This window comes from Orcinus orca, chromosome 4 (assembly GCF_937001465.1).
Source record: "Orcinus orca chromosome 4, mOrcOrc1.1, whole genome shotgun sequence".
NCBI lineage: Eukaryota > Metazoa > Chordata > Mammalia > Artiodactyla > Delphinidae > Orcinus > Orcinus orca.
The window spans coordinates 118566205-118593187 of record NC_064562.1 but is presented as its reverse complement, the minus strand read 5'-3'; the positions used below and the strand labels follow the sequence as shown (position 1 = coordinate 118593187).

Here is a 26983-nt window from a genome sequence, read left to right as displayed (position 1 = left end):
TTCTGAGGAGGAGTCCCTTTGTCAAATGTCTCGCAAAATGAAGGGTCTAAATTTGGAAGAGATCAAACTCAGTTCCCCTCTTGAATGTTCACATTACACATCAGCAGAGTAAAGGATCTGGGAATTCCTGACATAAAAACGATCTTTGCTTCTGTTTAACCCAGAATTTTCTAAACTCACTACACCTGGGAATCTCCTTTGGGCTCAGCCTCTAACAAAACCCCTCTGGGCTGGAGTTCCAAAGAACACGGTTTTGAAAGTGCCAGTTAAAAGGCAAACACAGTACTAACTGTAAGGAAGAAAAGAAAAAAGTCACATCAGCTCTTGCCTTCTGGTGGGCTTATTTTTTAGAAACATGCTGGCCCCTGAGAACAGAAAGAGCCGGGACCCCGGTGGTAGCTGCCCACAGTATCTGCTGGTAGTTGGTAGGGAGGGGGCGTGGATTTGAACGTCTGATTCTGGGAAGGGCAGAGCAAGGCGGGGCTGATCTTCTGGCGTGCAGCGCATTAAATACCACCTTTCAGGACTAGCCTGAAAAGCCCTCTATTAAATGTGACAAGGCAGAAGGCTGCCTGTGGGAGGCCATGTTCCAGAAGCCAAGCACCAGCTGCCGATGAATCACGGTTTCCTGCTTTCTGGTGTCCGGGGAAACCTGCACACCAGCGTGTCTCTGCTTCTGGATATGCAGGGCCCATGCCTCTTTCCCTAGGTCCTGGCTTCAGTCTTACGGCTAAGAGGGAGGTTGTCGGCCCTGGGAGTGACTGAGCTTGAAGCCCCTTCCTCCAGAGACCCCTCTCCTCGAGAACAGGACATACTTCTCTTGCTTGGCTCGCGGCTCATAGTTCTTTGTCTTACGGCTGTGATGCCTTTTCTCTCCATCTTCACCCATTCATCCTTCAAGAATCAGTTCAGGCATCCATCCATCCATCCATCCATCCATCCATCCATCCATCCTGCCAGGCTGTGTCCAAAGTATCAGAGATGCAACAATGAAGAAAATAGATGAAATCTCTGCCCCCATGGAGCTAAGTCTCTTAAGAAACTGCAGGGGCAACTCTAGGTGGTACCATCCATCCACAGCAACGTGTCTATGATTGGCCCCCTGTGAGTTGTGCCTGACACAGCCAGTGGGGTAACACACCACAGTTCTGATGTCAGTGGGACAAGTCACATTTTTAAACAAACATGTAAATAGAGACTATGTCAGATATACTATATTAAGTACCATGTAAACATAAAGTGGGTAAGAGGTGAGGGGTCTGCAGGCAGGGCAGCGGTGTAAGGTGTTCCAAACAGGGCAGCCAAGGGGAGGGCTGTCAGGTAAGTGACACTGAGCACAGACCTGAATCAAATGAGAGAGTGAATTTTGCCTACATAGTAGGATTCCAGGTTAAATAGGGTCTGGCTGACCTGGCTTTCACTCTGGGGGAAAATATACCGCGACAAGAACCCACTGGAGGGCTCTGCGCAGCAGGCTGCGTGCTCTGTGTCTGCTCAGCAAGCCTTGCCTGACTCCTGAGTTTGGGTGAAGCCCTCCTTTTCCAGGCTTGCGCAGCATCCTCTGCCTTCCTCTCGTGGTCAATGCTTTGGGACCACCGGCACGGATCTGAGGCACATTCTGTGATAGAGGGTTCCTAAGAGTGTCCCGGCGGGATCGAGCCCCAGTTGCTCACAGTGTTAGCCAGATCAGTGCCTGCCTCCCTCACTCCGCTTCGTGGAGTAACCTCCCAGAATCACTGCTTGCCTCTCAATCCTTGTCTCAGGTTCTGCCTCCAGGGGAACCCATGCAAGACACTCCTTCTGAGGTGGCTACCCTGAATCGTTGCTGTCTGTTTCCTGTCTGTCTTCCTGACCAAAGGGTGGGGCTTAAGGGCAGAAGCTGTGTTTTATCCATCACCCCATCTCCCGCTAGGAGATAATACAAATAGTAAATATGCACGTGGCAAAAAAAATTCTCAGCCTCCAAGAAATGCAGATTAACAAATATTAATGATAACCAAGGGTGTTTTGGTGGTCTTGGGATGGCAAATTGGGGAGGTACTTTTGGAAAGCAATCTGGTCATATTTATCAAGGGCTGAGCGCAAGGTTTATACTGTTTGACTCAGTTGTTACATTTCTGAGAATTTAGCCTAACAAATAGTACAAATTCAGGGAAAAGCTTTGTGCATAAAGATGTTCATTATAGCAATATGTATCATTGTGAAACATTAGAAAGAACAATGGGGGAAATTAACCATCTATTGTGCATCCACAAAATGGAATCTTTTGCAGCCACTTAAAAACTATGGTTATGGTAAAATGCAAAAAGGACACGATCCTGTTTTCTTTTTAGCTCCTAGAATTTGCTACCTCCCTTGCTGCCTCTGGGACCTGGCACACCATTTCTCTGCCCAGACACCCAGCACTCACCGTACTGGCCTTCTCCCCCACCCTTTGTTTGGTTCAGCTTATCTAGAATTATTTTCTCGATCTGAGCTTGCCTTACCTGACCTTTAATAAGGTTGGCAGCCCTTTTACTTTGTGGCCACGGTGGGCACCCTATACTTCTCCCCTTTTGGAACCCCACCTGCTCCCAGGATTTGTTAAACTTCTGTCTCTCCCTCATCAGCTCCACGAGAGCTCATTCTACCCTGGCTCATCAGGGCCTGGCCCCGGGCTTGGAGCCGAGGCAATCGGCTGGTATCTAATGGGTGCATGGCTGAGTGAATGGCTGTGTGTGCCAGAATCACAAGTATGGAAAGTAGAGGGAAATGGGAGAAAAACATCAGAACGTTGATTGGAGTTTTTCTGGGGGAGTTGCATTCATTTTTTGATCATTTCACTGTCTCTTAAAATGCCTCTAAATTGAGTTTTATTATATTCAACAGTTAGAGATTATGGACTAAAGTATTTATAGGTGAAATTATATGATATTTGGGATTTGCTTTATAATACCTCAGCAAAAACAAAGCCAAAGTGTTTGGAGGGGAAAGAGGTGAAAGGAGAATGGTGAAGCATTTAAAGAATCTGGGTGAAGGTTCACAGGGGGCTTTTTAATACCATTACTTTAGAAAAGAGTTGAAAATTTTTATGTTAAAAGTTAGAAAGAAAAAAAACATTTCCTGGCTCTTCTCTAATAACATTTACTACTTTGCTTGGCTTTTCAGAGTGACCGACTCCTCATCAAGGGTGGACGAATCATCAACGATGACCAGTCCTTCTATGCCGATGTCTACCTGGAAGATGGACTCATAAAGTGGGTTGACCAAACAGACCTTTTAAGAAGCCCGTCTCCCTAGGCTGCCTGGCCCTTAGAGGGACTGGAAGGCTGGTGTTCCGCCCCAGAATGAATGTGCGAGCTCTTGTGACTCTCAGGGATGGAGAGATGTGGGGAGGTGCAAACCATGGCTGTAGAAGGGGCTCGTGTTTGTTGAGCGCCCCGTGACCGCACCAGGCTCCCTGCCACGGCGCTCACGCAGGCCACGATGCCCACAGAGGCTGTGAAGTACACACGCTGGCCCCTCTTCTGTTCTAGGGAGGGGGGGCCATGGGGTTAAGTGGCTGCCCCACGTTGCAGAATGAGTTAGGGTCAAGGCCTCGAATCCAACGTAGCTCATCTGACTGATTCACAGCTCTTTTTTCTCCCTGCCCAGAATTTCTGGAATTGGGTGGAGGGGGCTGGGAGAGAAGGAGTCATGTTTAGCCCCCAGGCAGAGCCTTGGCATTTAAAGGGAAGACATGCCTTGGGACTGGAGCTCTCCTTTGCCTCCTCCCCATTGGCTGCCCCTTCAGCCCTGCTAGGACCTCCCAAGTGTGTTAGTCTGTCTGGGCTGCCATAACACAATACCCCAGATGGCATGGCCTACACAACAGAAATTTATTTCTCCCAGTTCTGGAGGCTGAAGGCCAGGATCAAGGTGCCAGCAGGATGGTTCCTCCTGAGGCCTCTCTCCCTGGCTTGCAGACAGCCGTCTTCTTGCTGTGTGCTCACGTGGCCTTTGCTCTTCTCTTCCTCTTGTAAGGACATCAGCCCTATTGCATTAGGACCCCCGACCTAGCAGCCTCATTTTAACTTAATTACCTGTTCAAACACCTTATTTCCAAGCACAGTCACATTCGGAGGTATTGGGGCTTCAGTATGTGGATTTGGGGGACACAGTTCAGTCCATTAAACACCAGACAGTGGTTTTTACGTGGTTTCCACATTTTACCATCTGCTGCTCGGCCTCTTCTTCTGGAGTCTGGGAAGGTAGAGTCAGAGACCATCTCAGGATCCAGTTTGGGCAGCTGGCACTGGAAGGAAAGGCAGAGGGGGTGTGAGGAAGGCCACGCTCAAACAGGAGTGGGGTCTGTTGGTGGGCCCATCCTGGGGCCATGTATGCGCTGATGACGATGATGATTATGGTGAGGAGGGGAGAGAAGGAGGCTGTGGGTTGTCATGATCATTAAGAGACCGTCTGTGCAAAGACCCTGTGAAGAGTAGGTGCTCAGGGCAGCATTGAGCCCTCCCCTGCCTCCCTCTGCCTGCCCCCACCCCTAGTCCTGGATGGATCTGACCATTTCTGGGCCAGCTCAGGCCTCACCTCCTCCAGTTCATTCCCGCCGCTGCCCAGCTCACTCTTTCCAGCCCCACTGAAAACTTGATGTTTGCAGAACTTGCCAAGCACTCTCGCCTGGGAACAACCTTGCACCCATAAATTCTCTGCCTGAAATGCCTTGCCCCTCCCCCCATTCTCGTTTCATGCCCCTGCCCCACAAGGCCTGTTTGTCCTATGGGCCCAGCTTGTGTGGCTCCTCCTCCAGGAAGCCTTCCGGAGCCCAGGCTCTTCCTCTGTACTGGCTACCGCTCCCCCTGTGCTGGCCCCCTGTCCCCGCTGGTTGTGCATTTGCCCCTGACGAGGGGTCTTGCCTTATTGCCTCCCAGCCAGGGACCTGGCACAATGCCAAGGATGGATGGGACCCTGGAGTGTTGAAGTGAGTGTAACATACAAACACTGACACATCAGATGGTGGGGACCTCGATCTCAGCCAGGGTACAGCCTGGAACCAGAAAGGAGATAAAGGCAGGGGGTGGGGTGGGGTGTGGTGAGATGCATGATAAAGTGAGGTTTCTAAGTCACCACTGCTTAGATAAGGCACAACCAGTCGGCACCGAGTTCCCCACTTACGCGGGGCCTCTGGAGTCCTGGGGACAAAGAGACGCGGAGAACCCTGTCATGGGACCACCATTCCCAGCAGCGACACAGAGTTGGAGGTTGGAAGGCTGTGTGAACACCTGGAGACTTAGGACTTAGGCCACCCAGGGTATTCAGGAAATAGGCGGTTTCCGTAAATTCAATATTTGTCCGCTCCTCTTAGTGGGAGATGCTTTTTACTTTTAACCTTGTTGCTGAAAAGCTTTCTAAGCACTGGGGCTGCTTTTCCTGCCTTATTAAGCAGAGCGAGTGTCTGTGTCTGAATGTCTTGCAGGGTCTTCAGATGGTCACGTGGGGCACGGGTCCCCGCTGACTGAGAAGGAGGTGTGGAAGGGGGGAGAGCCTGAGGGACCGCTTGGCATGAGGAGGCTCGGTTATTTCCCTTCACTTTGATTAAACCCCAAGAATCCTTTCATTTTGCGGCCATTCGCCAAGTTTTACTGAAAGCTGTTCAGCCGGGTTTGTGCAGAATCCGTTATGATTCATCGAGGGCTCCATCCAATTGGCTAAGCATTGGAGAATCAGATGCTGATGGCGCAGGACTTTTTTCTGAGTGATGGTGAGGGTGACGCTGGGGTAAGGGCAGGGGTCTGCTTCTCCGGCTTCCTTCCTCTCTTCCCTTTCCTTCCATGCACACTGCCGCTGAGAACCATTCCGGGAGTCTTCCTCCTAATTCATGGGGGGCGGGGTTCCATTTGGTTTACTCCCAGTTCGGGGAGAATCTGCTGCTTCTGCAGAAGGGAAGCAAGGAGACAGCCGAGCTTGGTGGGCAGAGCCTGATACTAGACTTGGGGACAATGGGCTTGAATCCAGATCCAGCGCTGACTTGCTGCGTGGCCTTCGGTAAGTCACCGCCCCGCCCCGGCTTCCGTTTTCCTCTTTTGCAGAATGTGAATTCTTCCTCCCCCACAGGTTGTTGGCAGGGGATTAGAGAGGGTTTGTTAGTAGGCGATGATCTGCCTGCTAAGAGCGGCCCTGAGCCGTAGAGCTTTTGGCACCGCGGTGTGGCGGCTGAGTCACAGACCGGGATCGGATTGGGCTGTGCCGAGTGTCTGCGCATGCCCATTCTCATTGGGCTGAGCCCGTTCCTTTGCCAGTGCTACGCATTCTGAACATCACCCCGTCTTCTTTAGAAGCTAGTGTGAGCGCAAGTGAGACCGTCGGTGAAGGGCTTATTAGAAGAGAATCCTATAGTTGGTGCTCAATAGCGGGTCACTGCTCTTGGTGTAAAGCTTGGGGGTGACTTCTCTGAACCCCATTCCCTTCAGCTCCTGGCACATGGCCGTGAGCTTGGAGATGGACGGTGAGAAGATTGGACCAGGCAGGATTCTGTACATGACGATGGGAATTACGGAGGGAGTGGGGTGGCGATTAGAAGCAGCAGCGGCCGCAGTTGTAGTGCTGGTGGAATTGGCAGAAATGCTGACATTTCCTGGGGCTCGCCATGGCCCTGGCACTGCGCTTGGACTAGACCAGTTTCTGGTTTCAGGGTAGACAGTGTGCGATGCTCCAGTTCTGTGGAAGAGCCCCAGGTAGAGCCCCGTCACTTCTGTGCCCCGATGTGCCTGGACCAGCCGGCCCAGGAGTCCAGAAAAGCAAGGAGCTTTCGCACCTGCAAGTGGATTCTGTTTGGGGCCTGACATTGCGGTCACTGAAGGAATATTTTCCTATGTCTTCATTACTGGTGTTTTTAGGTAACTTAGAAAAACCAATATTGGGGCCACATCCCAAGAGTTTAGAACAACTGGATTTCTTTTTTAAATAAAAATTGCTCGTGGTCAGATGTAGTGCTGTCAGCCGGGCACTGACCGTGGAGCTGTTGAATCTGTCCTGGTCTGGCTCAGCCTCCCTCACCCCACCCTGGTGAGGGATACGTCACCTGACTCTGGTTCCAACACATAAGACACAGTGGACACCGCAGGGGCAAGGCTTTGAAATTCCCAGGCTCTTCTTCCTCGTTTCCCAGCTTTTGGAATTTGCCCTCCTTCTAGAGGAAGTTTCCAGGCACCAAGCACGTAGGGAAACAAAAGTGTTGGTCAGCCTGCCTAGGAGAGCTCTGCCACCCGCCGTGTGATTCCCTCGTGGCAGGTTTTACGGGGACTTAAGAAGCTTTCCCGAGGCTGGTGCTCGTGACTGTTGCAAATGAGAACCCAGGTTGCCTGTCAGTATCAGTTTGCGGGGGCTGACATAACAAAGTCCACAGACTCGGAGGTTTAAACAACAGATACTTGTTTCTCACAGTTCTGAAGGCTGGATGTCTGAGGTCAGGGTGTGGGCAGGTTGGTTTCTTCTGAGGCCTCTCTCCTTGGCTTATAGACGGCCGTCTTCTCCCTGTGTCCTCACATGGTCCTCTCTCTGCATGTCTGTGTCCTAATCTCCTCTCCTCATAAAGACACCAGTCAGATTGGGTCAGGGTCCACCCTAGCAGCCTCGTTTTAAGGTAATGACCCCTTTAAAGGCCTTCTCTCCAAATTCAGTCACATTGTGAAGGGCTAGGGGGTTAGGACTTCAAAATATAGACTTTGGGGCGTCACAGTTCACTTCACGGCCCTGTCTCTGAAGACTTGCAGAGCTAAGGGGACTTTTCACTGCTTTCCCCCCATCGCTCACCTCTGTGTCCCCGAAGCAGTTGCCAAAAGTGTGTGAAGTGCTCTGGAGTGTCGGGCTGTTCAGAGAACCCGATGCTGGTCTCACTGCTGTTGGATTCAGCTCTGCCACTGCCTCCCCCTGGAAGCCCTCCCAGATAACCAGGCTGGTGAAATGGCCCACCTTGCGCTCCCCACACCCTGTATGAACTGGATTGTAACCATCTGCTTTACATGCCTTTCCTCCTCGTTAGGCTGTGAGCCCCTGGAGGGCAGGGACCCTGCCTCAGTTATCTCTGTTCACCCAGTGGCCTGCATAGGACCTGCCTCAGAAATGTTTATCTAATGGAACTGAAGCTGCACGGTTGACAGCCATTTTGTTTTTCTTTTAAGAACCAAAGTCCGTCTCTGTTGTTTGTGCCCAGGCAAATAGGAGAGAACTTAATTGTTCCCGGTGGAGTGAAGACCATTGAGGCCAATGGGCGGATGGTTATTCCCGGAGGTATCGATGTCAACACGTACCTGCAGAAGCCCTCCCAGGGGATGACGGCCGCTGATGACTTCTTCCAAGGGACCAAGGCAGCACTGGCAGGAGGGACCACGATGATCAGTGAGTCGTACCCCTGCCTTAGGGCATAGGCTGTGACAGCTCTAATGCATCCTCAGCATCTTGAGTAACACCAGGCACTTTGCTCAGGGTACCTGGTGTGCAGGTGGCTAAAGTTTTGGAACCAGTGATGTAGATGTTGTTATGACAGATGGGGCTGTAAGGGCTCAGAGAAGTGAGATAAGTTGCTGAAGGTTACGCAGCTGGGAAGTGGTTGTGTTAGACAGTGTTGCTGCTGTAATGCTATGATAATGCTGCATAACAAACAGTCCCCAAACTTCAAGCAAACACTTGTTTTTCTTATTCAAGGGTCCACAGGAATAGGAGCAGGACTGGTGTGGGTCTGCTTTAGGCTGTGGGTTGGCTTTGGGGTGGGGGTACCATGGCTCTCCCATTCTGGAACCAATGATCAACTCAACCGTGCTCTTCTCCAAGTGGAAGGCAGAAGTGCAGGCAGTGTCTGGCAGAAACTTGCTCCTCCTCTTACCACCTCATTTCTTCACCTACACACTGTGACTTCAGCCCTCTGTTCTGTTGGCCAAAGCAAATCACACGGCCAAGCGCAAAGTCCCTGAAATTGCATTCTGTCCACAGTGAACCATGGTGAGGGTGGGAAGGGAAAGAATTGTGGACAAATAACGCCATCTACCACAGTGGTCTGTCTGGGTTGCTGGACTCTTCCTCTACTGCCCTTTGCAGCCAGATTGTTGTATTTTTTTTTTTAATCCAACAGAGCTTTTGTTTGGATTCCATTTTAATGAGCAATTTTGATTAAATAGGTAGCAGTGTATTTGAAATATTCTTTCAATAGTTAGACTCCACATCTAGGTGGCTTGTCCCTGAGCTGGTCCCAACCCTGCCCATCTCTCCCCATCAAAGAGTTCCTCTGGAGGTGCACGCTGACTGGAGTTGGCCACTGTGAGCGGAGCTCATGTATCAGAGTTCCCGTCCCCCTGAGCCAGGAGGGTATGGCCCAGCTCAAGCACCGTTCTGATCCCTTTTCCAAAAAGCAGCCCTGTGTCTGCTGGTTAGGAACGTGGGAGGAGCCCAGATTTGGGACTTGGATCCTAGCTGCCAGGGTTTGCACTGGTCACGGCCACTCAGCAGCTGCACCACTGGGCAGTATTAAGCCTCTGTGAGCCTCAGCTTCCTCGTCAGTAACATGGACTTTGTAATGTGCCCCCAGCCCATACATGTGGCTCCTTAACATGGTGCATGGCATATGGTGGTAAGTGCTTTGGGAACAGGAGCTGGGATATTCTGAGAGCTGGAGATGGAAGCTCCAGGCTCAGGGGACCTGTGTGAGGTAGAGGACAGAGCCCTGGATGAAGAATCGGGATCCCTGGAGTTCCCCTTGGCTCTTTTCCCATCACCAGCTGTGAAACCCCTGGGGGACCCCTCCACCAACCCCATGGGCCTCATCTTCCCCATCTACACAAGAGTGGTTTTCAAAGTATGTTTCATGGAGCACCAAGAGCCTATGAAGTCACCGTGAGAACCACAGTTAGGAGGTGTGGGGGGTGGCAGGGAGGTTCTGAGTCCCCACCCCATTTCTTCATTTAACAGATATTTATTGAGGCTTGCTCCGCACCAGGCACTGTGCTAGGTGGTGGGGAAGAGAAGGAACAAAGCAGCCATGATGCTTATTCTCCAGGGCCTCGCAGTCCATGGGGAGTCACTAACCACCCACACAAATGACTATACGCGGATTAGTTCTACAGAAGAAAGGGGCACAGTGCTTTGAGCTGTGCTCGGGGAGGCTTCCCTGAAGAAGTGGCATTTGTGCATCGATCTGAAGGATGAGTGGGAGTTAACTGGGTGAAGAGGGTGTAGGGGAGCAGAGCTCCAGGAAGAGGGAACAGCACATGCAAAGGCCCTGTGGTGGGGGAACACATCTTGTGTTTAAGAAATTGAAAGAAGGCCTAGGAGGCAAAGGTGCGGAGATTGAGGGCTGGAATCCTGTGAGATACGGCTGGGAGGAGAGGATGGTACTGGGCCTTGATGGCCAAGGTCAGGATTTTGGTCTTTTTCATATGGGTGATGAGCGGCCATTGAGGGATGTTAAGCAAGGGAGTGATGTGATCTGTTTTAAAGAGACCTGAGTAGAGTGGCCTAGGTTGAATGTGACTAGACCAGTGGGAGGTGGTTGCAGTCTTTCAGCTGAGAGTTGAGGGTGGCTTGGACTAGGAGTGTGACCAGGAGGTGGACAGATGTGGGCAGCTCCGGTGACATATCAGAGGGAAATCAGCAGTGGTGATGGATCCGCAATGGAGGTGCGTGAGGGAAGCGAAGGGTCAAGAGTAACCCCTTGGCTTCTAGCTTTTGGAATGGGGCGGGGGTGGGGGACCAGCTTTGCCAGTGGGGTCGGGGCGGGGACGATGTGGCATGAGGTCCTGGACGTTCTCATCTTGAGGAGCTCTTGAGTCATCCTAGTGGAGAGTTCAGAATGCTGTGGCTGAGAGGGGGGGATACATTTGAATGAGCAGCCACGTAGAAAGAAAGTTCTAGGGCCCAGTCGTAAGGAGTTTGATCACTTAATGGTCAAGCAGAGGAGGAAGAGTCTTCAAGGAAAAAATGGCCACAGAAGTGGGACAAAAAGCCAGAAAGCCGTTGCCATGGAAGCCAGGGAGGAGCGAGTTTAAAGAAGGAGGGAGTGATTCACTGGTTTCTGAGAGGTCAAGTAGAGTGAGGACTGGAAGGTCGAATTAGCAAAGGCTGATGCTCTCGGTGGGTGGAGGAGTGAGCGGGAGTGGGGGGCAGAGACTGCTCTTTACAGACATCTGGCCGTGAAGGGTGGATGTTAGAAAAAGTGTGGGAGCTAGAGGGATGTGCGAAGCCCGGTGAGGTTTAAAAGACAGTTGTCTCCCCTTTGATCTGCTTTACATTTAAGACTTTATTGGAAAAGGGGATGATGAAGTTCATATTCTTTTAGGTCCTTTTCGCCTTGGCGTTCTGTGCCCATGAAGGCAGCATGGAGTAGCGGGAAAGGGTCCAGACTCTGCAGCTGACAGGACTCTGGGAATCTTCTCCGTACTGCTTACTAGTTGTGTGACCCTGGACAAGTTTTTCACCCTCTTTGAGCCTAAGTTTCCTCATCTGTCAGAAGGGGATATTTTTATTCTCCTCACAGGGTAGTTGCGAGGATTTAATGAGATAATTTATATAAAGCCCTTGTGGCGGTATCTGACACATCAGAAACATTCAATAAACAGTCATGATGATGATGGCGATGGTGACGACGAGGAGGAGGATGAAACGACAGTAACAGTGGTGGGGACAGTGGTGGTAATGAAGACTAAAGATGGTGGTGACCACGTCACTGCTGATGGCTATGATGATGGTGACAGCGATGGCAGTATTGATGTTGATGATGGTGGGAATGATGATGAAAAGGATGGTGATGACGAGGATGCTCATCTTGATGATGTAAGTGGTGGTGATGATGATAATGGTCACGGTGATGGTGGTGATGGGGGGGATAGGGAAGGTCACGACGATTACGCTAACATTGGAGATAATGATGGTGATGACGGCAGTGAAGAGGCTACCGCTGGGTTGACTTGGGTCCTCAGCATCTTGGAATGTGACACATATGTTTCTGTCCCAGTTGACCATGTTGTCCCTGAACCTGGGTCCAGCCTGCTGACCTCCTTCGAGAAATGGCATGAAGCGGCAGACACTAAATCCTGCTGCGACTACTCCCTGCACGTGGACATCACCAGCTGGCATGACGGTGTTAGGGAAGAGCTCGAGGTGCTGGTGCAGGACAAAGGTCAGTTAAAGCCCCAGAAAGGGGGCACAGTTCTGGAATCCCCGTTTTGTTTGTGGGTCTGATTTGTGGAGTTAGAATCCCTTTATCTGCATCTGTTACGAGCCCAACTGTGAGCTGTGCCCTGCCCCATAAACAGTGGAAAAATTGGACCCTCCTTAAGGAGTCTGTCTTCCTCTCCTTCAGGCCCTTTGGAGGTTCCCCCTGTTTATAGAAGAGAGCCCGATTTCCTTAGCCTGGCGCACAAGGCCCCCACTGATCTAGCCTCACTTTTCTTTCTCTGCCATAAACTCATCTGGGCGCTTATTATCCTGGACACCATCCCCTGAAACCTGCTGCTCCGCTGGGCCTTTGCTGTTGCATTCTCCACACCCACTACCAGGGATGCCCTTTCTTCTACTCTGCTTCCCAGCTCAATTATCCCAGTTTCCCCAATCAGAACTTCAGAACTGCTTCATCCCTTGATTATCCATAGGAGGTTACTTGGGCCTCTTTGGGGTCACCTTCTCCATTATTTTTGGATTACGGGACACTGGTGGTCTGTCTGGCTCTTCTGTTAAACCCTGAGCTTACGAGGGAGGGGATTATGTCTGTGCATCTCTGTATCCCACCCTCTCTCCCCTCTGTGTGAGCTCAAACCAGACATCTCTGCACAGTGTGGGTACTTTACTGTGTGCCTTACACCAGATGGAGGTGAATTGAACTGAACACCCACAGAAACACAGAGCAAGAGAACAGAATAAACCAGGCGTGAGGGGTCCCTCGGAAAGAGGCCGTTCTGAGGCTCTCTGAGGAAGCACCATCGAATGAATGAGATGCTTCACGGAGAGATGGGGGGTGTTTTCAAGTTTTTAAATATATATACTGTGTTTTCTCGTAAAAGTATCATCGCCCAAATACAAAAAAAAGTCAGAAAATCAAGAGAAGGAAAAAGTTTTTCCCTCTGGTCTTACCCCCCAGTTGCCACTTACCATTAATATTAAGGATTATTGCTTTCTGTTCCCCATCTATTTAGACAGTTTTCTCCATATATAGTTATACGATAGCAGTTATTTGGAATCCGTTTTTCACCTAACGTTTTATGAGTAATCATTACTCTTCATTAATTACTTTTTAATGGCTCGTAATACACAATGTAATGGTTAATTTGCGTAGCTATTTCCTTTTTATTGGGCATTTAGGTTTTCTGTTTGGTTTACTGTAAATCGTGTTTGGTGAACATCTTTGTAATGCCATCCAGAGATGGCATTACGGGGGTCAAGGTTTTAACATTTTTCAAAATCATGACACTTACCGCCAAATTGCTTTCCCCAGAAATGCACCCACTTGCATGCCCACAGCCCATGTCTCTCACTCCGTGCATGTTTGCACCATTGGGTGTTATTGTATGAAATCCTTGCTAATTTGATGAATAAAAGTCAGTCTACCATTGAACATTGCAGTTCTTTAACTGTTAATTACCTTAAACATTTTGCTTACATTTTGCCTTTGTGTGAATGTCCGATTGTGTTCTTTGCCCATTTACCAGTTTGGGTCTCGTAAGTCTGAGCTTCTATATCCAGATGGTTTTATCCCTTTATTGAAGTTGCTGTGAATCACACTCTTGTTTTGTACAGAATCATAGTCCAGGTTGTAGAAAGATCCCAGCAGTTGTGCTGCCTGAATCTGAATCCTGCCCTCACACTTCTTGGCCTTGTGACACTGGGCAAGTCACCAAGCTGACCTCTCTGAGGCTCGCCCACTGACTCCCCATACATAGTGTCAGAGCTCTGGTACCAGGCGTGAGACTCCTGGTCTGAACTCAGTGTTAATTCTCCAGTCAAAAGAAGGAAACAACCCATATGTCCATTAAAGGATGATTGGATAAACAAAATGTGGTCCATCCTTACAGTGGAATGTCATTCAGCTTTGAAAAGGAAGGAAATTCTGACACCTGCTACGACACGGATGAACCTTGAGAACATTACATCAAGTGAAATAAGCCAGTCACAGAAAAGACAAATGCTGTACGACTGTGCTCATGTGAGATGCCTAGAATTGTCCAGTTCATAGAGCGACACAGAGTAGAATGGTGGTTGCCAGGGGCTGGGGGAGGGGCAACGTGGAATTAGTGTTTAATGGGGACAGAGTTCAGTTTTGCCAAGGTGAAGCGTTCTGGAGATGGAAGCACAACAATGTGAACGTACTTAATGCCCCTGCACTTGCAAATGGCTCCAATGGTAAATTTCATGTGAGGTATATTTTACCACAACTAATGAAAAGCAGCAGTTATTTCTTTGCTCACAGCTCTGTGGAAAGGCACTTTGGTTTGGGCTCAGCTGGGCGGTTCTGCCCACCGTGGCTCACTCATGCCTTGCGCCCCAGCTGGGAGGATGGGGCAGGTGCGACCGCTCTCTACACCCTCCCTTCCCCAGCAGGCTCTCGTGGGCTTCTTCCCTTGGTGGCTCCGCAAGGGTGAGTGGAGCTGCAAGCCCTCTGAGGCCCAGGCTTGGAATGTGTCCATTGACACTTCCGCTTCGTTCTGCTGGGCGGAGCCAGTCTTGAGAGCAGCCCACGCTCAAGGAGTGAAGAAATAGGTTCTACCTCTTGAGAAGGGTCACTGCAAATGTTTTGTGAAACTGTAAACTATTATCAGCCAGTTTAGTCTCTTTCTGCCTCCTACTTCTACATGAAATTATCTTATTTGTTTGTTTATTCATTGCTTATTTCCACTAGAATGTAGACAGGTATCCTTCCTACCTCGTTCACAGCTGTATCTCTAGCTTCTAGAAAGGTGCTTGTACATAGTAAGTACTCAGTGAATATTTGATGAGTGAGAAAATAAATATTCCATGAAAAAGGACTTCTGGGGTCTCATAAGTTTTGGAAATGCTCCCTGTTTATTCTATTCTTGAATATTCTTTTATTTACTTTTTAACATCTTTATTGGAGTATAATTGCTTTACAATGGTGTGTTAGTTTCTGCTGTATCACAAAGTGAATCAGCTATACGTATACATATATCCCCATATCTCCCTCTTGCGTATCCCTCCCTCCCACCCTCCCTATCCTACCCCTCTAGGTCGTCACAAAGCACCGAGCTGATCTCCCTGTGCTATGCGGCTGCTTCCCACTAGCTATCTATTTTACATTTGGTAGTGTATATCTGTCCATGCCACTCTCTCACTTCGTCCCAGCTTACCCTTCCCCCTCCCTGTGCCCTCAAGTCCACTCTCTAGTAGGTCTAGGTCTGCATCTTTATTCCCGTCTTGCCCCTAGGTTCTTCATGACCTTTTTTTTTAGATTTCATATGTATGTGTTAGCATACGGTATTTGTTTTTCTCTTTCCGACTTACTTCACTCTGTATGACAGACTGTAGGTCCATCCACCTCACTACAAATAACTCGATTTCGTTTCTTTTTATGGCTGAGTAATATTCCATTGTATATATGTTCCACATTTTCTTTATCCATTCATCTGTCGATGGACACTTCGGTTGCTTCCATGTCCTGGATATTGTAAATAGAGCTGCAATGAACATTGTGGTACTTGACTCTTTTTGAATTATGGTTTTCTCAGAGTATATGCCCAGTAGTGGAATTGCTGGGTCGTATGGTAGTGGTACAGTACTGAGGTTTTCATCTGAATTACTTTGATTCCAAATGAGACCAAATCTTATTCTCACCTTTATTTGTTAGGCATTTAAAAAAAACTGGCTAAAAATTCTGTTTGCCTTTTTTGCTTCATTGTTTTTATTTTAAGCATTTTTAAATATAAAACAAAACATACAGAAAACCACACAAGGAAAAAATGTGGCTTTGTGAATTATGAGATTACCCTTTCCAGGTAAGAAATAGAACTTTGCCCCAAACAAAGACCCCCAACAAACGCCTCATGGCCCCCCATTGTAGCCACAACTCCTTCCTCCCCCCAAAAGTAACCACTGTCTGGTGTTTTTTAAATAAGAGGTTTTTGGGGGGTTTTTTTTGTTTGTTTTTTGTTTTGTTTTTTTGCGGTATGCGGACCTCTCATTGTTGTGGCCTCTCCTATTGCGGAGCACAGGCTCCGGACACACAGGCTCAGCGGCCATGGCTCACGGGCCTAGCCGCTCCGCGGCATGTGGGATCCTCCCGGACCGGGGCACGAACCTGTGTCCCCTGCATCGGCAGGCGGACTCTCAACCACTGTGCCACCAGGGAAGCCCTAAATAAGAGGTTTTTTTAAAAAAACCTTTGTTAAATTTGTTGCAGATATGTTCACCATGTTGGTTGTTTGCTTTTTATTTTGAATTTTTAAGAAATAACTTACAGAAAGTTTCCATTTATAACAAGTCAAATCTATCATGATTTGGAGGAAAGCTTCTAATCTGAGATAGCTTTACCCCATCCACCCACCCACAAGAACCAGTTCTAGGGCATATTTATCAATTCTGCCAATTCATTATTTCTGCTTTTATTTGTATTGTTTACTTCTAATTTCTGGTGAATTTCCATTTTCTTCTTTTAAAGATTCTTATCATAGAAGCTTACTCAGTTGATGTATGCTCCCTCTCTCCTTCAAAAAATAATGAGGCATTTAAGGCTATGAATTTACCTCTCACTGTGGATTTACCTGTTTTACCCAGTGATGGTTCTTCTGCGTCTGTGTATATAACTGGGTTTTTGTTTTTGTATGTAAGTATACTTGATTAAATAGAGACTGATACTTTTATGTTAATCTCTGAATATTATTTTTTCTTTTAATTTTTCTTAATCTTTTGGGAAAAGAAATTTTTGTTGCCAAGGTTTTCTAGACCAGAAACGATTTTTGGCTTGTCTTCACTGTTGCTTAGTGGAAAAGAAGTCTCAATCTCATTTAGTACTTTTGCCTGAATTTCTTCTTTTTCTTATCCAAAGGATTCCTGATTCCATCCACAAACATTAATGGCACAGCACATGTTGTGGATGTGCAAGATGAAATAATACATAAGATGTGGTCCCTGTCCTCAACCACTTGAAGGCATATTAAGAAACAGTCCTCCCCCCACCTCCTCTGCTCCCCGCTGGCTGCACAATAAGCCCTGTCATTTCAACCTTTTTGCATCCTCCCGCTCAGAGCCTCAGCCCACCCGTCTCTTTTGCCTTCAGCATCCTCCAACTCTATTTCTCCATTTCTCCCTGCTGTTCTGCACACCCATCCTCCTTCCAGAACTGTCCTTCTGAGACAAAGTCTGATCGTGTCATTCCCTTGCTTTAAAAGCACGTGTTCTACGAGATAGTAGTGATGGCTGCACAACATGGTGAATGCTCTAAATGCCACTGAATTGTACACTTTAAAAACGGTTGTGATGGTAAATTTTGTTATGTGTATTTTACCGTAATAAAAAAAAGTGATTTTTTTTTTTTTAAGCACATGCTCCTTTTTGCTTCAGCCACAGGACACTTTCCAGTACCCGCATCCTAATGTCTTTTTATCCTCCTTGCTGTCCTTGCCATGCATACCCATCCCTCTCAGCCCAGATAATTGCCTTCCCCCGGCTCCTCCCCCACCCCTTCTTCCTTTCTCCTCTCCTCTTCCTTCTCCTTCAGACTCAGCTGACATGTCACCTTCCCTGGAGGCCTCCTCGGACCCTCACCCACACCCCCAGGCTGGCTTAGGTGCCCCTGCTGTGAATTCTGGTGGCACCCTTCTGTCTTGGTTGTTACCACCCTGTGCAGTGCTTATCGATTTACTGGAAAGACATGTCCTTTCCTCTTAAACGCATTTTTCTACTCTCTTTTTTATCTTGAAACAGGTGTCAATTCCTTCCAAGTCTACATGGCCTATAAGGATCTCTACCAAATGTCCGACAGCCAGGTAGGTCCTTGCACACCCCCCACCTCCCCTGGGCAGGAATAGGCCTGCCTTGTCAGGCAAAGCGGCACAGGGCAGGGGAGATGTCAGAGCGGGCCAGGGAGGGCTCTGGGTTCAAGTCCTGGTTCTGACGCTGAGCTGTCAGTCATCGCCCTTCCCTGGACCTGCATTCCTTTCTGCCTGTACGAGTGGCGTGGAGCAGGGATCCCCTGCTTGGTGGTTCCCGAACTCGGCTCATCTTCAGCCTCATCTAAAGAGCTCACTAAATACACAGACTCATATTCCATCACATATGCTCGGGGGTAAGGTTCAGGAGTCTGAACTTTCTTAAACCTCTGCAGCTGATTCTGGGGCTCAAGCGAGTTTGGGGACCATTACCTTAGCTCTGACCTGGAGGAGAGCCCTGGCTGTCCCTCCAGCCAATTGCAAGTCACGTCCTTTCTCAGTTTTCTCATCTATACGACGTGATCATCTCTGGCCCTGACAACCTCAAACAGCTGTTCTGTGGATGAGATGAGTCAAGGAAGAAGGTGGTCTAAGGAGTACAGGTGTAGGGGGTACAATTTATCAGGCACTTGGCCTTCTTAACACCACTGGGACTCTTGGTTTGGTTTTATTATTATTGCCCTGCCCTCTGCTTGTTAAAAAGGTGGGACAGTGTGGTGGCAAAGGGCACGGCTGCTGGAGCCAGGCTGCTTGGCAGCAAGCCCTGACTTTGCTGTGCAGCCTGGGGCAGATTTCCTAACCTCTCTGTGCTTTGGGCCCTTCATGGCACTTGCCTCCGAGAAGATGTCGGAGGATTAAGTGATTTAATACAAGTAAAGCTCTAGGGCAGTGCCTGGCACACAGCAGGCATACGAGTGTTAATAAGCTGGTTTTCATTATCCCCGTGGGGTCTCATGTGCAATGGAAGAAGCACCCATGTCTTACCTTTCAAAATAGACCCTTGGAGTTACATAATATAACTTACCCCGAGATGGCCTGGAAACCAAAAGCTGAAAGTTTGTTCAGTTTCATGGAAACAATAGCATGTGTCTCTCTAGTGTGATTGAAATTTTCACCTGTTTCATTCTAATGTCTGTTTCACTGAAGCCCTGGTTAGAGTCGGAGTTGAGCAGACTCTGGGTGTGGGTCCTCAAAAGGGCTTCATGCCTCCAAGTGCCTCCCCCACCTGCTGTCTACATCTAAAAGCACACATCCTGGACAAGGGAGGCGTTATCTTATATGCAAGGAGGGCAAAGTTGAGATTCAGGAGTCCCCGGGGAGGGAACCTGTGGCTTTGGTCCTCAGCAGGTGCAAGTGTCTGATTGCAGATCCTTTACAGGTGGGAAGAGGGCACTGGACAGTGGACAGGGCCTGGATTGGCGAAATAAGGTGATGCTTGGCAGGATACATGTTATCTGAGTATTAAAGTTATTGGAGGACTTGGTCTCTCGACCCCAATTGGTCTATAAAATGACAGGAGTTGGAATTTTTGTAAAGATGTACACATGTCCTATGATTGGTGGTGGCTAAGGTACAGGCATAGCAGGTTTAGTTATACAATTTCAGTAAAACCGAAGACAGCTTCTCAGCTGCAGTTGTCACCATTAACAACGTCACGCTCCAGGGGAGCAAAGCCACAAAGAAAGCAAAGGCTCGCGTGGGTATAACTGTGGGTATAATCACGCCTTGGTGTCACTTCTATCAGCTATGCGCCTCTCCCCAACCCAGACTTTCTGCTCTTGGATCTGGAGGGTGTCAGGGTCAAGGGAAAATCTTTTCCAGTTCTTACTTGTTGAGCGACGCATTCCGTTGATGTGGATGGAGCATCCTGGCAGGCGGATGACTGTGTGTTAGTAGTAAGAGCAGTCTTTGCAAATGCTCGTGCTGTGATATCTTTATCTCACCCCAACCCCCCTTTATCCCTCCTTAGCTCTACGAAGCCTTCACCTTCCTTAAGGGGCTGGGAGCTGTGATCTTGGTCCACGCAGAAAATGGAGATTTGATAGCTCAGGTGAGTGGTGTGAGTTTCCACCCCTTCCGCCTCAGTCTCCTTCTCCTTGTAAAAGATACGAGAAAAGGGGGTGGAGGCATTGGTCAGCCAGCTCACCAGACAATGAAGGGTCAAGCCAAGAACCGGATGGCATGTCAGGCGCTCCAGGTGTGAGTCACGCACACACTATCTGCAGCGTGGCCTTTGGCAGGTCATAATTGCCTCCTCCTTGCGAACCTTGATTTTCTCACCTGTACAATGGGGGTACTATTACTGCCCTGTGAACCATGGCGGGTTTGCATGAGCAACAAATAAGGATCTGAAAGAAAATGCTTGGAAGCTGGGGTTGCTCATCATCCTCCACGACTTGAGAGCGGGGCTAATGGACAGAGCTCAGGCCGGGAGCAGGTGTTCCAGTCTGGCCTCCTGACATTGGGCGAGGAACTCTACCCCACGAAGCCTCCTGTGCTTCATTTAGAAGCGTCTGCCTTGCAGTGTGGTTGTGAGGATTAAATGATATCTTGTATGTGTCGAGCAATGTCGGACATGTAACAGGCTGTAGCCATTCAGAAGTTTTGGGTAGCGTGAGACGTGAACCCATTTTGATCATTCTGGCTATAGGGTGGATAATTTGATGGGAATAGAATAAAGTCAGCTAGGTTTTGCTCCAGCAATTCTCATAGGAAATGGAGAGAGGAGACAGAGCGGAGGTGGAAGAGGCGAGAATATGATAGGGAAGGTGCACAATCTACAGGACTCCTCGATTGATTGGATGGGGGAAGAAGGAGAGGAAGTCAAGGATGGCTGCTTGGTCCCTGTGCAGGGTGGATCACGATGCCACGAATCAAGATCAGGCATATAGGTTTGGATGCATCCAATGAAAGTAGTTAATGCCGTGCGTGACGCTAAGGAGTATGTACATCCTCATTTCATAGGTAGGGAAACTGAGGCTTAGATAGTAATAACTTGCCCACTGTTATATGGGGCATCGGAGCCAGGATGTGAATACAGTTCCATCTGGTTCCAAAGCCCAGTGGAATTGCAGCATGACGGTTAAGGGCATGAGATCTGAAGCTTCACTCTTAAGGTCAGCTATTGTCTTTATTTCTTACTATTTGTGTTCTTGCAGTTTTTCTGTAAAATTGAAATTCTTTCAAATTCAAAATAAAAAAAACAACAACTCAGTACCATCACACAGCAGTATTCTGGTCATTGGCAAGAGGTCACTAAATCCAGCCCTCACCCCAAAAGATGGGATGGTACAAAGGTATGAATGCTGGGAAATGAGGGTCACTGGGAGCCGTATCAGAGGTTGTCTGCCAGCCTCTCCTCTGGCCCCCCAGTGATTGATGACCCTCTCACATGCAAAACGCATTCATTCCTTTCCAGGGTCCTCCAAACTCTCACCTCATTACACCATCAAAGACTGGAATCATCTAAGCCAGGTCTAGGTGTGGATGAGGCTTCTTGGGTCTAGTCCCTACAATCTGTAGGTCTTTGAAGAAAATAGGCAAGTTATCTCTCCCCGGCCCCCCCCCCCCCTCAAGACACAACATATAGTGGTGGAGTGGGCATTCCTATTGAAAAAGGGACAGTGGAAAACACCAGGAGTCATTGGTCCATAGCAGTTCTGAAATCCAGTTAGACAAGTGTTGGCAGTTCCTTGATTAGGTCTTGAAGCCTGAGAATAATTCTCCATGGCTCTTGGCTCCACCTTCTGGGCTATTGGTCCCATCCTTCCTTTTCATGAAAGGTAGCCCATGCTTGCAGCTGAGGAGTTTTCTCAGCCTGCTTCCTGCACAGTAGAATTTTAGGAGTCCAACTGCCTCCATTCATTTTGTATGTCTTATCCCGTCCAGTCCAGGCTGCTGGTGTTTTGCTAAGATAATCTTCCCAAAACCTTTGTGGGCCTCCTCTGAATCTCACTGGAATTCACCCCATGAGACAAAAGATACCCACAGATTTCTTTTCAATAAGCCCTCCTCCTCCTGGTCAGACAGCCAAGAGGTACATCCTTGAGTTTCCTAGAGGCCTTAACTTGATTGAGAGGATCTGTGGGCACACCCTCAATTATCTGTCCCTCTCACATTTTACTATTTACTATGAGCAGCAAGAAGAAGCCAGGCGGTACCTTGACAATTTGCTGGGGACTCTCCTCAGCTAGATCCCCGAGTTCATTAGACACATTTGCCCCTTGCCACATCACTACAGGTGACAGTGTTGCCAAGCTTTCTGCTACTACATAACAAGATTCCCCTTCCTCCAGTTTTCAATAACAGACGCCTCATTTCCTTTAGAGCTCTCACTAGCAAGGTCCTCAAAGTCCATATTTCTACTAACAGTCCATTTGAGACCAGCTTTCTCTAAGACATGCCTTGAAATTCTTCCAGCCTCCATTCACTGCCCGCTCCCAAAGCCACTCCCACATTTTTAGTTAATTGCTGTGGCAGCACCCTACTTCTGAATACCAAAATCTGTTTCAGTTCTCTGTGGCTGCATAACAAATTACCCCCTAAATTTAGCATCGTCAAACAAAAAACGTTTTCCGCGTCATGGTCCTGTGGGTCCGGAGTCCAGGTGTGGCTTGGCTGGGTTTTCGGGCTCAGGGTCTCTCGCTGGCTGCCGTGAAGGTGTCAGGCAGGGCTGCAGTCATCTCAGGGCTGGTCTGGGGCAGGATTCCTTTCCAGAGGGTTGCAGGATTCCCACTCAGAGGGTTGCTTCTAGGATTCAGTTCCTTGCACGCTATCACACTGTTGTCCTTTATTCTTTGATGGCTGTTAGACAGAGGCCCCCTTGGTCCTCTGCCACATGGGCAGCTACAGCATGGTGACCTGTTTCCTTCCAAGTGAGAGAGCAGGAGAGGGTGAGCAAGGGAGAAGCGGGAGTCCCTTTGTAACCTAACCTCAGAAATGACATCCCATCTCTTTCCTTGCGTTCTGCTCATTGGAAGCAGGGTGCCAGGTCCAGCGCATGTGCAAGCAGAGGCAGGCTCACTGCGAACCTCTCAAAAGCTGCCCAACACATGTATCATAGGTTTGCCTGGTTTTGAACTTCATAAACATGAAACCACACAGTAGGTACTCTTTTACATCCGGCTTCTTTTTTTTTTTTTTTCCTGCGGTACGCGGACCTCTCACTGTTGTGGCCTCTCCCGTTGCGGAGCACAGGTTCCGGACGCGCAGGCTCAGCGGCCATGGCTCACGGGCCTAGCCGCTCCGCGGCATGTGGGATCTTCCCGGACCGGGGCACGAACCCGTGTCCCCTGCATCGGCAGGCGGACTCTCAACCACTGCGCCACCAGGGAAGCCCTACATCTGGCTTCTTTTGATCAAAACTAAGTTTGTGAGATTCATCCCTATTGTTACCTGAAGCAATAGTATTCTCTCTGTCATCATGGTGTAGAATTCCACTGCAGGGATAGGTCACAATTTGTTCTTCAGTTGATAGATGTTTGGATAGTTTCAAATTTAGGATTACTGTGTATAAAGTATCCTTAAACATTCTTGTTCAGTCTTTTGTTAAACATATGTTCCCATTTCTGTTGGTAAGTACGTAGGAGGGGGATTTCTGGGTCGTGGGTGTGCACATATTCAGGTCTTACAGTTACTGCTACCCTGTTTTCCAGGGTGTACCAACCTATATCCCACCAAATGTGTGTGAAAAGTTGAGTTTGGAGTCCCCAGTTCTTAAGCTTTACATCAGAGAATTCTTAGCTTTCCTCGCTGCCAACTTAAGATTAAGTTTTCTCAGCTCCAATAAATCTGTTACCTTTTGTACATCTGCTTCCCAGCTTCCAAAATTTTGTTTCTGTTATCTTCTCTGCATTCTCTTGGTTCTTGTGTACCATTTCTGTCACTTTAGCAGAGTTTCAGGGTGGAGTAAAAATAATGTGTGTGCTCAGCCCATGAATTTTGACTAGAAACCCTACTCTAGTCTTTTGTGATCTGTGTTTTTCCCCCACTACATCATCTTTTGTCCTCCCTCCTTTTTTCTCCTCCTTCCTTCCTTCCTTCCAACAGAAATAGTAACTGACATTTAAATAATCTTCCAGAGGGATGTCTCCCTATCATAAATCTTGTTGTAAACAGTTTACAAAAATGCCTTGTAAACACCCTCTTCAAGAGCTGACATTATTCCATTCTTTACTTAAATCCACCCCAGCTGTTAGATCTTGAAACTGTTTCCAGCTTATGTTCTTATAATAAACTCGAGCTTAATAACCATAAATGCACAGTTGAAATTATGATTGTTTTATGGTTGATAGGGCCTGGGGCTCCTCGTAGGGCTGTGTTCCAGAATGATGTTACAGAAACTGCGGAAGTTAAAATTAGCAGCACAGCTGACACCTGGGCAACGTAAAAATATTAGTTTTGAGATACTACAGTATTCCTAAGGAGGGGGCACCTTGGAGCCTTGGAGCAAATGGATTTGTATCTGGGCTACAATGGCTCAGGGAACCATTTCATTTATATGATAAGCTTCAGGTAGAGTTGTCCTGCTAGAAAGACAGGTACCAGGAAGAGGAAACTACAGTAGAGAAAATGAGAGCTGGCTGACCATCAACGAGCCCTTACTATACACCAGGTATCGTGCGAGCATTTCACATCTGCCACCTCAGTGATGTATTATAGCAACTCCGGTGTGTAGGTGCTGTTGTTTCCAATGTAAAGAAGAGAAGATTAATGAAATAATGCCATTTGCAGCGACATGGATGGACCTAGAGATTATCATACTGAGACAGAGACAAATATGTGATATCGCTTATATGTGGAATCTAAAAAAATGATACAAATGAGCTTATTTACAAAACAGAAACAGACTCACAGGCATAGAAAACAAACTTATGGTTACCACAGGAGAAGCGGAGGAGGGATAAATTAGGAGTTTGGGATTAACATATACACACTACTATATATAAAATAGAGAACCAACAAGGACCAACTGTATAGCACAGGGAACTACTCAATATTTTGTAAACCTGTAAGGGAAAAATATCTGAAAGGAATATATATATGAGTGTGTGTGTATAACTGAATCACTTTGCTGCACACCTGAAACTAACACAACATTGTAGGTCAGCTACACTTCAATTTTAAAAAAAAGAAGAGAACCTTGAGGCTCAGAACCGACAGAGACGGTCGGTTCCGGAGCTGGATGCCCAGTTTGATTTCTGCATCCATGTCATACCGAAACACCACTCATCTTCCTTCTCTCTTACCCTGCAGCAGAGACTTGGAAGTTGGAAGAGCGCTGGGTGGCCTTTAAGGCTAATTTCGTATAACCCTACTTCCTCTCACTGGTCCCGTGGTGTTGAATAGAGCAGGTGTGGACGGGGATATCCAGGGTTGCAAAGGGGGAAGCGGGGCAGGGGTAGTGGAGGGAGCAAAGAAGCTGTGGATCGCCGCAGCCCGTTAGACCCCATGCAGACCACTCGCTGTCCTGGGCTCAGCTGCCCCATCTGTCTAACGGGGCTGGAGGATTGGCCTCTCCCGGCTCTGACATTCCGTAATCACTGACTCATTCGTTCTTGTCTTGTAGGAACAAAAGCGGATCTTAGAGATGGGCATCACGGGTCCTGAGGGCCACGCTCTGAGCAGACCTGAAGAGGTAAAGGAGCCTCCACTGGGTGTGACTCTGACATAGCTGAGAGCTCACCCCGATGCTGTTCCACCTGGAACAGCCCGGCTAGAGCCCCCGTCTCCGTCTCATTTCCCCTGCGTGAGCACCCCAGCATGTGTGGTCCTCTCCGGGTCTGCCCTCGGGCTTGGGAGCCCTGGGGCCTGCAGGTCGATCAGAGGAGCGGGGAAAGGTTCTGCCTCTCCCAGGGCCCGGGAACTTCACACCATAGTCCTATAGACACTTCAGAATCCCTACTGAGGACAAGGTGTATTTGATGACAGGAAAGTGGAGCCCCACGTCCCAGGCAGAGGACTTCAAAACAACTGCCCTTGCGCGGACCTCCTATCCGCTGTGCTCTAAGACTCGACAAGGGACGAATCCCCTGGGAGTGATACGGCACATGTGTGGTGGGACACGGCGGGTAGAAGGAAGGCAAGCAGGTTGGGCATGGAACAGGACGGACATCCAGTATTTTCTGGTGTCTCATGAGATCATTAGTAGTCTTCCCGGACCTCCGCTCTAGGCCAGCCTGTGCCGGACATGGGACCCAACACACGAGTACACAGACTCCTTACCCGCAGGTTCCCAATCGGGCCCAGTGCTCCAGACGTGAGCTCCACACCCACGAGCTGGGTTCCCAGTCCCTGGTGAGACCAGGACAGACCTGAGACAGTGTCTACAAACCCTTATAGCACGTGGACGTTGCCACCACCTTCAGGCATGTGAGCAGCCTAGGGACCCTTCTGGGTGTGGCTGGACTCCTGGCACGTGGCTGTGGCTTCCTGCCAGCCACTAGCAGCTCGGCAGACCGGAAATTAAAACAATACCTCACAGGTCCTACTGTCTGCTCTAGCGGGGGCAGAGGCCAAACCCAGCAGCAGGTGGTTTCACTTGGTTATTGAACAAATGAAGGAAGGAATGCATGTTGGACACCTGTATTCCCTGATGTCAGGCATTTTATAGGTAACCGACCACTTTATGGGCCTTTTGATGACTCTACTGCCCAGGCGATCTCCTTCTAACAGAGCGTGCAGAATACTTCCAAGCAAAGGAAAAACATAATTCTGCCTTCCAGCCCTCTAGCCAGATACATTCTTAGTTTTTCCTTCCTTTTGAAAAATCTAAGTATTTTCCTCTCCTGATGCAGTAGATTTCCCTCTGACCACACTTAAGGAGAATCACAGAAGCCTGGTCAGGGAGAGGCCCTAGGAACTCAGGGTGGGTGCTGCCTCCCACCTCTTCCTCCTGTGACCCATGTATTTGCTGTGTCTGCAGCTGGAGGCCGAGGCCGTGTTCCGAGCCATCACCATCGCGGGTCGGATCAACTGCCCTGTGTACATCACCAAGGTGATGAGCAGGAGTGCGGCGGACATCATCACCCTGGCCAGGAAGAAGGGTATGCAGCCCAGCGCGTGGGCCTCCTGTGGGAAGCTGCGGGGTG

At 48.7% G+C, this 26983-nt stretch overlaps 1 protein-coding gene across 3 annotated transcripts in view; it reads left to right on the top strand.

Moving 5' to 3' along the window:
• Window positions 1-26983, top strand: part of CRMP1 (collapsin response mediator protein 1) — a 67902-nt gene that overhangs the window by 20703 nt on the left and 20216 nt on the right. For 2 of the 3 annotated variants that reach the window (XM_004269623.4, XM_012532939.3), the window contains exons 2-8: window positions 3148-3236; window positions 8186-8370; window positions 11975-12139; window positions 17890-17951; window positions 19864-19944; window positions 25462-25530; window positions 26818-26938. In XM_004269623.4, the coding sequence (XP_004269671.2) occupies window positions 3148-3236; window positions 8186-8370; window positions 11975-12139; window positions 17890-17951; window positions 19864-19944; window positions 25462-25530; window positions 26818-26938 (772 nt within the window). Of the gene's footprint in view, window positions 1-3147; window positions 3237-5788; window positions 6019-8185; window positions 8371-11974; window positions 12140-17889; window positions 17952-19863; window positions 19945-25461; window positions 25531-26817; window positions 26939-26983 lie in introns of those variants that run through there. The other variant, XM_049709047.1, reaches the window with a different exon arrangement.